The 13,046-nt window shown below is 36.1% G+C and overlaps 1 protein-coding gene across 1 annotated transcript in view; it reads right to left on the reverse strand.

Moving 5' to 3' along the window:
• Positions 1-681: 681 nt before the first annotated feature.
• MNDA (myeloid cell nuclear differentiation antigen) overlaps positions 682-13,046 on the reverse strand; it is a 105,258-nt gene continuing 92,893 nt past the window's right edge. The window contains exons 2-7 of the mRNA XM_032154058.2: positions 7,746-8,030; positions 6,745-6,881; positions 6,038-6,205; positions 4,169-4,585; positions 2,259-2,447; positions 682-987 (exon numbers count right to left, since the gene is read on the reverse strand). Coding sequence (XP_032009949.1) covers positions 940-987; positions 2,259-2,447; positions 4,169-4,585; positions 6,038-6,205; positions 6,745-6,881; positions 7,746-8,010 — 1,224 coding nt within the window. The 5' untranslated portion in view covers positions 8,011-8,030 and the 3' untranslated portion in view covers positions 682-939. The remainder of the gene's footprint in view (positions 988-2,258; positions 2,448-4,168; positions 4,586-6,037; positions 6,206-6,744; positions 6,882-7,745; positions 8,031-13,046) is intronic.

The raw sequence follows: 13,046 nt of genomic DNA on the forward strand, positions 1-13,046 counted from the left end.
TGCTCCATGCGTACTTGAGGCAAATGTGTATTTTGATGGTGTTGTGTAGAATGTTTTGTTTATATCTGTTAGGTCCATTGGTGTATTGAGTTGTTGATGTTTGCTATTTTCTTATTGAATAACTGCCTGGATAATCTCTTCATTATTGTGAATCCTAAAGTCTCTTACTCTTACATTGCTGTATATTTCTCCCCTCAGATCTGTCAATGTTTGTTTTATGTTTTTAGTTGCTCTGATTTGGAATACATATGTAGATGTATCTACAAGTCAGAAAAATGGAATATGATGGATATGATAATCCACACCAAATAAGGAGGGGAAAGCATCTTGCATATATTGGTACTTTTATGCAAATCACCATTGTTGTCCCCTTCAGAGAAACCAATTACCCCAACGGCCCCCTTCTGGAGGACATAATTGCATAAAGGAATCCTTTCCTCTAGATCTACTACTTCCCTAGGCCACAGTGTTTGTTCATTTAAGCATGGGCTACATACATTTAGTCACAGCCTTTACTGGGGCCTTATCCTCTGAAGACCACAATATAGACTCCAATGTGGATAAGGTCCCATGTGTCTCTCCCCATCTCTAGAATGTGCTTCACAGTGCACAAAGTACTCAGCCTCAAGCAGCTCACTACTGATCTTAAGAGAACATAGACAAGGCTTTGGGAAAATAATGTCCTTCAAAAAAAGATATTTTATTTTTTAGCTTGTGAATGTCATAAATGCAAACTGTAATATCTAAAAAAATATAGAAGTGTATAAGAAAATTTAATTCCAGAAAGCAAACTAATCTATAACTCAGATATAAAAGCTCTTAATATTCTAGAATATATCTACTGAAACCATCATTTAAATGAATTACTGAAATTTACAAAATAGTTATAAACAACTTGTTTTAAGCGGACGTTGTTTGTTGCATTTCAGCTTTCATATTTCAATTAACATTCATTGGTCCTTCCTTGTTTTTCTTGGCCCTGATGACCTTTAAATAGAGATAAGAAAGACATAATGAGACCCTAGATATTGAAATGAAGCTCTGCTTATAGTTCTCCTTTCACCTGCCATATCTTTTCTTCCCATTGGCTACATTATTCTCCTTATCCCCTATGAAAGCTCATTAGTCACAAAGTTATGAAGATCTACCTTCAAAAAACTCATTTTCCCCCATTAACTAATCTCTGTTTCTCTTTTTCCTTCCTGAATAGATTTTTGAAATAAACTTCTGTGGTATCCTGGTTAACCAACTGCCCAATTTTTTTAGAAGTTTCGATTTGTAACATTTGCAGAGTCTGGTGGCATACATATTTTCACATGGCTGATTTCAAACTACCACATGTTTAACAAGCAGTGCATACAATTCCTAAATTTCCAACAATAAGCTCTCTTCAGTAAGGATATGAGTGAATCCAGCACACTACTTCTAATAGATATCTCTGTCCCAAGCCTAATTGCTCTGTAATGCAACTCCATAGATAGGCACTGGAATATTTTTTGCTAAAATGTCAAAGTGATCAGGCATTCTCCTGCATAATTTTGTTTCAATTTTTCATGTATTTTCAACAATAAAGTTCCCATTAATTTACTTTTGAAAAAGCCACACTTCTATTTCTTTTTTATCTTTGGGCCTCAGTAGTCCCTTTTGTTTAATCTTTGGGTCCCACAGTCTTCTGCATCTACTGAATTTCAGTTGTACAGAACTCATTACACTGTGTCACACTTTTGGAATTTTCATGTATCATTTCCTTTGCCTAAAAGTCCCTCCAATGTCTTTACCTTCCTAAAAAAAACTATCTACCACAGATCAGTTTATTATGATGTGCCAGGCTGTGAGATAATTAATATGTATGCATTGTCTGAATGTTTAAACCATCCCAATGAAGTGGAGACTTCCATTATTTTAGAGGACCAATGAAACGATTTCCCCAATATCAGCCAACTAGTGCTTCTTAAATCCAGGATTCAAATCAGATCTGTCTTATTTAAAGCCCTTGCTCTTGAGCCCTATGTTCCCTGTCCCTAGATACATGTTTAAATCAATTAACACTAGTATTATATCCTTTCTAGAGCTGTATGAATGCCTTTACCTTAATATCCTTTTGAAAATCTTCCAGTTACAAATGCAAGGGCATTGTTTAGTTTCTCCTTCCACCTGCTGGAATCTCTGAGTAATACATGAGGAATCTGGTGTTCCCAAAGCCTAAGCAAAATTATTTGCCTCTTTAGCAAACTCATTCTCCTCTATCCAGTTCCCACCTTGATGAAGCTGTGACTTCCACACACCAGTTTCAGCTTGCGGTCAACTGTTCTCAGTTGAAAGCAGAAGAGTCGAAGTTTATCTCCTTTCTCACACTTGATATTGTGCCATTTTCCACTCCCCACTACATCCATGGATCCTGTATTATCCTGTATTTCATAGATTGTGTTCTTCTTGTGTACACTTTTCTGCAAAAGAAGATTAACATCCTGTTTCTGAGAGGATTGTTAGTATAATATACATGAGAAATAGTCTCATGACACAGTTAATGCAATATGCATGACAGGAATGACAGGTACAGATCATACATGTAGCTTGGCCTGCCGTCTCACAGGGTCCATCTTTTATTATCCAGCATTTTTTTTTTCCTGCTCAAGGTATTTTTCTTTCTGCAATTATACAACAATTAATATTTCCCTCTTTTTCTCCTGCTACCACCTTAAGATCAGCTGAGAGTAAATAAAGCACCTAGATATAGAGGAATCAAAAATTCCTATAGAACTTCTTGGTTCATGGTCCTGTGGATAAACAAATGTATGCTTTCTACAATTATTCATTCAGTAGATTATGAGGAATTTCATTTTATTATTATTTTAATTTTTTAAAATTTCAATAGCTTTTGGGGTACAAATGTCTTTGGGTTACATGGATTAATTATATAGTGGGAATTCTGAGATTTTAGGGCAGCCATCACCCAAGTAGTGTACATTGTACCCAACATATAGTTTCGTGTCCCTCACCTCCCTCCCAGCCTCCTCCTTCTGAGTCTTGAAAGTTTATTATATCACTCTGTATGCCTTTGTGTACTCATAGCTTAGCTCCCCCTTATAAGTGAGAACATAGAATATTTGGTTTTCCACTCCTGAGTTACTTTGGATTATGAGAAATTTTAAAGGAAAAAAATTCTATAACAAAATCATTCATTCTTTCTCAGCCTTCCTCATTACTTATTCTTTTCCAATATCTTGTCCCCATTGACCTAACTCCCTCTATTCATACTCTGTAGTGTCTCACACACTTAAGCTATTACTCATCAATTCTGTAATTGCATTTATAAGCAAGATCTCTTAAAGAGAGTGTGAGAAAATGTGGAGGTAAATTTAAGGGGCTATCTTGGAAGACATGTATATAGGGTCATAAAGCAGTCAATCATATAAAATGTTAGTTGAGTTCATAGAAATGTGTAATGTTTTAGAGTGGAGAAAGGGATGGAATGCATTATCCTAACTAGCATCTTAAATTTGGACATGGACATATCAATAAAACTCTGTGCCTTGTAATTATTTTTTTTTGTAAATAATATGACGAGATTGCCTTATCCTCTAAGTATCATGGAATTCACTATTTCTCAGTTGTTCAACGCTATCTTCATAAATAAATGAATAAATAAACAAGATAGAAGAGCAACTGATCTAAGCACAAATGTTTAGATTGTATGGATAGCTGTTGAATGTATTTGCATTTATGAGCATACCAGCCAATCCACTTATTACTCCAAGTATATGTCACAACCAGAATTCAACCTTGGTAGCACAATTCATTATTTAAAATAAATGTATCAAAACTCAAAGTAAAATTATCAGTGCTCATTGGGATGGAGCTGAAAGAGATGATGTTATTAGCTTGCTCCCATTGATTTGGACCCTGTATTGTCCTAGTTCACTGTGGCTGACAACAGATCATTACTGCCAATATTTCTTACCAACTTTTTCAAAGCCTCTACATTTATTTTGGCATAAGAAAGTTAATAGGTCACTTAGTCCTATTTCCTATTTTGTGGGACAACTTCATCACTATCTCTAGTCAATATAAATTCTTGTGTTCCAATATTCAGACAGTAAGTCTGGCAAATTAAGACATTTATTTCCAGGTAATGGTAGAGAAAATGAAAACAAAATTAAGGGATTACCTTTTGTAACATAAACAACCCATACACCATTGTTCCAGATGCTTGCTTGTAAAGTTGATTGATCTTGGGAGTTTTATTTGCTATTTGGATAATTGTTTTTGGGACCTCAAAATTTTGATTAAAGTCAGACACAGATGATGCTTCCTTTATTTCCATTACTCCTTCACATTCAGAGTAATTAGATATGGTAACGACCTTCTTCCTTACGAATTTGTCTTTCAAGTTGATGTCAAAGACTTTCACATGGAAATATTGAGTCTTACTGGCCACTGTAGCATGAAACATTCTGCTTTCCCCATTTTCTGGGGACTCGTATTTAAATGGCGCTGTTGCTTTCAGTACCACCACTGTCACTGGGTCCTTTTGGGGAACACTTCTTCTCACATCCACCTGACGTTGGGCCTGGGTTTCCTGATTCTGTGTTGGGCAGACACAAGAAAATAAACTTAAAACTTTGAGCAGGAGGCCGGGCGCAGTGGCTCACACCTGTAATCCTAGCTCTTTGGGAGGCCGAGTCGGGTGGATCACGAGGTCAGAAGATCGAGACCATCCTGGCTAACACGGTGAAACCCCCATCTCTACTAAAAATACAAAAAAACTAGCCAGGCGTGGTGGTGGGCGCCTGTAGTCCCAGCTACTTGGGAGGCTGAGCCAGGAGAATGGCATGAACCCGGGAGACAGAGCTTGCAGTGAGCCCAGATCACACCACTGCACTCCAGCCTGGGTGATCGAGTGAGACTCCGTCTCAAAAACAAACAAACAAACAACAACAGCAACAGAAACTTTGAGCAGGAATACAAAGTCACTCTGCACGAGTGACTCTGCAGAGCTTTCGACCCAACAACTTTCACAGATATTTGGAGCTGGGGACTGGGCTAGACGGAGATTGCTGAACAGAAAGGAACGGCACATGAGCTGGTAAAGTTTAGCTAGTGAAAGTCTAAGGTAGCAGACAACAGGCTTGGAAATTAAATCACCCTCATTGACTCAGAATAATCTTCCTGAAGCAAAGCATGATCTTCTGCATGAACAATCTGGAGTAGTAGATGATGAAAACATTGTTGTGAAGAAACTTTAAAGAAAGATTAGAATATAATAACAAATCCAAATATCTCCCCTACCTACTTAAATTATCAAAGACAATCAACAAAGTGAAAACAACTTGGATAGCATTAAAAATGAAGAACCATGCCAACCAGAAGCCTCAGACATCATTAGATTATCTAATGATCAAACATTCATTAGAAATTCTAATGATCACTAGTGTACTCTACCATTTTGAGGGCCCAACTCGTTTGTTTCTTCCCAAGAAACAGTGCTTTTACAAGTGGAAAGACTTGGCCTGGCTAGCATGTAAGTAGTCTCAGGTAGAGGATTTCTGGTTAGAGCTATGTCCTTGACTGTGTATACACAGCATTTCACAGTGGCTAGAATGCTAACAACAATGAAAAAACGACAAGTTTGTTTATCGCTTATGTCCTCTCCCCACAGTGGCCTGGCCTATTTGAGTTGCAGCAGAATACTTTTCTGAAAAGAACGTTGGCAGATCTGTAATAGGAAGTGTGGAGAGCAAAGATGAGCCATGAGCTTGTATGTACTGGTACTAGGAGCCAGGCTACTTACCTGCACAGACCAGAAATGCTTAGTGGTCTGTCCTGGTGTTTTACACACAGTGATAACCTGTAGGTAATTGGACTTTCCTTACATGTGGCTTCTCACCAATGTAAACAAGTTATCATAATATGGAAAACAGTTTTCCCACAGCAAATCAGTAATATGAAGAGTTATGCATGAGAGTAACAATAGTAACAGTGGAATGCACTGTGACTGGGTTAAAAAAAATGGAGAAGAGGACCAGGAAGAGTGTACCTGAGTAAATGAAGTGTTGGATGGAGTTGATGATGAGGTCTGGGGTAGTGGGGGATGATCCATGGCTGCAGCTGTGCTGGCTCCTGAGGGACCTGGGGGCTTACTCTGCTCCTGGGACACCTTATTCCTTTTGGCTTCAGTCTTTTCTTTGTTCGGAGTTTTTCTTTTCTGAAAGCAGTTTAATTTTCCTGTTAATGGGGTTTATTATCAAAAGAAGCAGAGCAAGTTTTCATTTTTTCATTACAACATAGTAAGTTCTATTTATGTTGGATGGGATGTCCTTGGAAACCCCAGGGAATTACAACCTGTCACTTGAAGATATGGACAATAGATAATATTGGGCATAGATTGTTGCACTAAAAAGGAGATGGATGATTTCAGCAGATGCATTACTGTTATCACCACTGTGGTGTGATGAGAAGAGCACTGGACTTGGAATGAGAAAATCTAGATTTGTGTAAGGATGGGCAAGATGTATATCAAATATGATTATTATCCCATTTTTATAATGGAGATACTAATATATTTATGTCACAGAAATTTTTTATTACATTTTTATGATGCCCAACTCTTTACTCATCAGAGAGGTGATCCGTAATTACTAATTTGGTAAATCTAAGCTGTGTTGAGATATTAGTGAAGAGCCACGTGCCATAGCAGAGTATCTTCTATGAGCCTTCAGTCCTGCTCCTCTTTCTCAAGCTTACCTGAGCTACAGGAATCCTCTTTCTTGCTTCCGATGTCTGTGTGTTTCTTGCGGTGGATGCAGGTGCCGCAAGACCCACTTCTTTTTGGTTTATTTTTTTCACTGGAGCTTTTTCTTGTGTTTTCATTTTCTTAGCCACTGACAAAAGAAAAGAAAAAGGGCATAATAGGCCTAGACTGGAATAGCTTATCTAAGACAGCTGAAGCAGTTTCAATATTACCTGCTGTCAGCTCCTGCATGAGAGTTCGGATTTCCTGTTACCTCTACTGCATGAACCCAGCCTGGCTGCTAGGAGGCCAACAGTAGCATGGTAGGCATAGGCACTGTCTCATTCTCCTCAGTGCTTTACTCACTCTTCCCCTTTGCAGTGAGAACATGCTCCCTGTCCTGTGAACTCCATGTGCCTCAGTCAACCCTTTCTCAGTCTTATTCTCCTACCATTTCTTTTAAATATCTAAGGCTTTCATGATGCTGACAGGCTGGTCATGTTCTGTGCAGTATCTGTTCAAATGACAGAAATATGACCTGAAAGGAAATATGATCTGAATTGTAATGTGGCAAAGTGCTAATACTGGCTTTTGAATTAAAAAAAAGAACAGTGATTTATTAAGTGGAAAAATTCTACACATCTCTTAATAGAACTATTTGCTGCATAAATTGGTTAAATATAAATATTTCAAATAAAATACATTTTTAAAAGTAGCTTTTTTTTTTTTCATTTTCTGACATTTCTAATTTACTGAAACACTCACCCTTTCGTAAATCCCTGTCTTTGGTTTTTTATCCCTACCCCAAATACATTCTTCTAAATATATCAATCTCTTTTATATGAAACAGAATGTTCTAAATTGCCAACTGGTCAGTCTCTGAGGTGCCAACATCCCCATGACTGCTGAGTTATAAATTGGGAAAGGGATGTACCAGCTATGACCAAGGTGGGGTTCTACTCAAGACTGGGGAGACTCAAGGCAGAGTAGCTATGTGCAAGGTTTTCACTATTACCTTTTGACTTCTCTTTTCGAAGATTGTTAACAAGGTTTTTAAGTGATGGTATATCTTTGGCCAGTTCTATTAGTTTGTCTAAACAGGCAATGCCTTGGAACTTTTTTTCCATCAAATCTGAAATCTTAATTCTGTTGTATTCTTCTTTCATTTTTGTAGTTAGTCCTAAATCACAGGCCAGTAAGGACTTCATTATTCTAAAATGATAATCATCCATGAGCTCTAATCCTTTCAGCAAAAGAATTCTCTTGTATTCATTCACCATTTCTGAAGTTATAGCTTGGCCTATAAAGTAAAAATGACACACAACATTACACAATTATGCAGACAATTTTAAAAAATGAGATATGCTTTTGTGAGTGAGTGTCCCAGGCCAAAATGTTGTCCCTGGATGCATATAAGAAAAAGGGACTAAGTTACCAGATGTGTTACTGTGAACAATGGATCAAGACTTGCTTTATTAGGAGGTTCAGTGAAGTGCTTCCCTTTTAATGTTGATAAGTTGGGTCAGAGGTGTATGTGGTGAAATGATGTTTGGAAACAGGCAATTGTTGCAGTGTTTATAGTATGGGTTTCGTGGTGTCAAAATCCGTGGTTCCTCTTCTGATATTTTATTGGGGCCTAAGCCTATCCCCCAGTGCCTACCTCTTGGCTCCTGACTCTTCCCATACTCACTATGACCAAAGTGGCCTAAGTATAAATGGGCTGCAGCCACTCACCTTATGTGAATTACCTTCTGCCACAGCACTACAGTTCTGAGTTGTGGAATGGACTCGAGTCCTTCTTGGCTCTCCCTAATCAGCTCTCATTAGCATTTTGTCTCCCTGGGGCTTAGGACTTGTTCTCTGTGTCCTATGCATCTATAAAATTGTCATTTTGCTGTCCTCCTATCTGCTCTCTAGTGTGGAATTGCAGCATTTATTTTTTGCACATTTGTTTTTTACAGTCAATTATTTACCTCCAACTAGTCTTACTTTTACTAAAGGTTTCTGTCAGACAACCAAGTAGGTTTCTTTATGGATAAAGACACGACTCTATTTTTCCTGAAATCCTTCAATGAATTTTGATTTTTATTGGTATAGATTTCTTTTTATTGGTATAGATTTCTACTCAGCATGACTTGAAAGGCCTTGAATAAACTGTATCTCTCTTTTTGTGTGTGTCTGTTACTTTTGAATTTCTTATATCCTATGCTCTAGAAATATACAATATGTCTTTCTTTTTCAGGTCTTCTTACTGTTAATTCCCTTCCTGCTACCTGGGAATGCATTCCCACTTTTCTTCCTCTGAATACTTCCTTAGAGTTTTTAATGTTTAATTGAGGCTTTATCTTCTGGGAGCTGTTGTGGTCACACTCTCACTTATGTGTGCCTCTTTAATCCCTTGTGTACTACCTAAGGGCATTCAGTTCCTAATGTATATTCCAATTTTCTGTTTAAATTTACTGGTGTTCCTTTAGGTTGGTGACCATCTGTTTGTGCAACTTTTATATAATTAGAGTGTCCAAATTCTTAGGGCTGTAAATTGTTCTCTTTTGGGAGAACATGAGTGTTCCTGTGTTCAAACCTATCAAATAAAGAAAAATTTCACACATGGACACATACAGTAAAGCCAAAGAATATTAAAAGCAAAATGATAAAATCTTCCAGAAATACTGAGTAGAACACCTACAAAGATTAAATAATCTGATTGAACAGTCTGCAGCAGGTTAAGAAAGTAATTTTTGCATAGTTATATGTCTGCAATTTTAAAACCTAAGAAGAAACAGAAGGATGAAAAGGTTTGTGGGGTTTGGGGGCTTTGGAAGGGATGAGAGTTAGCAGGGAAGTGTGGTAGCAAAATCATCTTGCAAATTAGAAATATAATGTGAAGTAATACGTGGCTGATATGGTTTGGCTATGTCCTAACCCAAATCTCATCTTGAAATATCATCTTGTGATAGTGAGCGAGTTCTCATGAGATCTATGGTTTTATAAACATCAGGCATTTCCCCTGCTAGCACTCATTCTCTCTCCTGCCACCCTGTGAAGAGATGCCTTCCATCATGATTGTAAGTTTCCTTAGGACTCCCCAGCCATGCGGAACTGCGAGTCAATTACATCTCTTTTCTTTATAAATAACCCAGTCTCAGATATTTCTTCATAGCAGCGTGGCTATTTTTAATCTTCCTTATTCATCTCACTTTAATGTGAATAGTGACATGATTTGTTGAAGAACTCTTAATGCATTTGATATTAGGATGTTGATATTACCTCTACTGGGACACTTGCAGTGCCTACATACAATGTATGCATTAAGTAGTCTTTCTTAATGCATACAATGTATGCATTAAGTAGTCTTTCTAAAATTCCCCCTAAAAAAATGAATTAAAAATCAGAGTTGTCCCAGGAGTTTCAGGTGAAGTGCTGTGAATCAGTTTTCAAGCAAAAATATTTTTCAAACTAAAATTTTGTATCTGGTCAAAATGTTATTTGAATGTTATGGTTTAAAAAATTGTTCTCTTACTTACTGAGAGTGACATTAGCAAGATTGCAGACGAGGAAGTTCCAGACTTTCATTATACCATGGAAACACCAAATAAAGAACAATTTATGAACCAAACTAATGTTTTCAGCTGTTAAGAAATGGTTGCAACAAAGGAAATTCCAAACCAAGAGTAAGCCACACTCAAAATAGTGGAAAACTTCTAGGTGTTTTTCTTTGTCCCTGTTTAACTTTCTCCCTTGAATGGTGTGATGTGATCGGGAGGAAACTTCCTAATTCCTCATTCTTCCTTTGGAATAGAAGGAAAAGTGTGGAACTGCTTTGCAACATTATAGCTTCTCTGGAGGTTCCTTGAGGGACTAGTATCTCCTTCACATGACTTGGAGCATTGATGGAAATGGTGGCATAATTTAAATGTCAGATTTGAGGCTGCAAAAAGTAGCGATGGGTGCTCCAGCTTGTGAGAGCTTCATGGGATCTGCTACTCCCTGGATGCCAGAAGGCAAGAGATTATGGATAGAGGAATACAGTAGAACATCTAAGGTCATGAAAAGAGGCAGGTGTGGCCTTTAGGGAAATTATGGCTTAAAAGCAGTGTGTATATGAGAGAATTACAAAAAATGCATACACATAAGCCCAGGCAAGACACAAGTCCATGTAGGCCTCAGAGAACGTTTATATTTCATACTTAGCTGAAGAGTGAAAGTCCTCCCCTGAATGGTGCCAGTTAACAATGGTTGTGAGGGGGCTGTTTTTACAAATGTCCAGTTTTCAACAAAAGGTATACAAAGAAACAGGTAAACATGGTCAATTTTAAAGAAAAAAATGAATCTCCACAAACTTTCTCTAAAGAAACACAGCCCTCGGACTTTCTTGTCAAAGACTAAAACTGCACTCTTAAATATGATCAAAGAGTTAAAGGAAAATAGGTACAGACAATTAAATAAAATCAGGAAAATGATTAACAAAAAATGAGAACATACAAAAAATAGAAATTACCAGAAAAAAATCCCATAAATTCTGAAGCTGAAAAACACATTGACTGCATTGTAAAATCCACTAGAGGAGTTCCTCAGCCAAAGGAATAACAAAATTATTTGAGTAAATAAGGACTGAAAACTTTCCAAATTTGGGAAAAGACAAAATGTACAGGTATAAGAAACTGAACAAGCTGCAACTATGATAAACTCAAAGAAACTTACACTATGACACATTATTATCAAATTACCAACACTTAAAGACAAAAAGAAAATAATTTAAAAAGCAGCAAGAAAAAGGCAACTCATTATATCCAAGAAATCTTCAATAGGATTCTGAGCACATTTGTCAGCAAATACTTTGTAGACCAGAAGGTAGTGGGACAATACATTTCAAGTGCTTAAAGAGAAGTCTGTCCATCAAAAATGCTATATCTGGGAAACCTGCTACTCATAAATGAGAGAAATTAAGACATTCCCAGATAAACGTAAGCTGAAGGATTTCATTACCACTATATCTACTCTAAAAGAAATACTAAAGAGATTTCTTCAAGCTGAAAAACAAGGATGCTATACAGTAACTCAAACTCATACAAAAATATAAGTTCTTTATGAAAGGTAAATATATACATAAATATAAAACATGACTTTTGCTATTTTGATTTGTAATCATTTTTTATTATTTTATAGGATTTAAAATGTGAAAGCAAAACAATTTATAAATCAATGTTAATTGGTACATATTATATAAATGCAATTTGTAATATTAACATAAAATATGTGTTGGGGAGCTGTAAAGGAGCATATGATTGAACTTATTAGTTAAAAATAAATTGCTATAACTTTAGAATATCATATTTAACCTGATGACGACCACAAAGATATCTGTAGGATGTACACAAAGGAATAGAAGACATAAAAATGTTTCACTACAGAAAAAAATCAACAAAAAGAAGTCACCAAGAGACAAAAACCTATTAAGACATATGGAAAACAAATAAAATATGGCAACAATAAGTTCTAAGTTCTTCCTTATCAATAATTAGTTCAAATGTAAATGGTTTAAACTTACTAATCAAAAAGCATATTAAAATTATATATATATCTCACAATGAATTTAAAAACAGGGGATCCAATTATATGTTGCATACAAGAGGCTCATTTTACATATCTAAGGACAAAGATAGAAAGTGAAGGAATAAAAGATATATTCCATTGAAATATTAAATAAGAGAGCAGAGTTTGCTATACTAGTATCAGATAAAATAAAAATAACAGTCAAAAAGTGTTATAAGAGACAAAGAATATTACATAGTGTTAAAAAGGCCAGTTCACCTAGAAGATATGACAATTAGAAACATACATGCACAAAACATCAGAGCTCCTAATATATGAAACATTTACAGAATTGAAGGGAGAAATAGACAACTCTAAAGTAATAGTAAGAGACTTTAATGTTCCACTTTCAATAATAGGTAGAACAACCTGACAGAAGAAAATTAGGAAAAAATAAATATTGAAAAGCATTATAGACCACTTATAGACCAATTATATCTAACAGATATATTCAAAACAGTAAAGCCAACAACAGTAGAATACACATTTTTCACATGGACATATGGAACATTGTCCCAAAATACACCACAAATTAGGACACCAAACAAGTGTTAATAAATGTTAAATGTTTCAAATCATACAGAGTATATTTTTTATCATAATGGAATAAAAGTAGAAATCAACATAAAGAAAACTAGAAAATTCATGACCCTGTGAAAATAAACAGCACAAACAATGAAACATGTACAAAGAATCACAAGTCAAATTTAAATCCATATTTAGA

Source organism: Hylobates moloch, unplaced genomic scaffold, assembly GCF_009828535.3.
Source record: "Hylobates moloch isolate HMO894 unplaced genomic scaffold, HMol_V3 SCAFFOLD_5, whole genome shotgun sequence".
Classification (NCBI taxonomy): Eukaryota; Metazoa; Chordata; class Mammalia; order Primates; family Hylobatidae; genus Hylobates; species Hylobates moloch.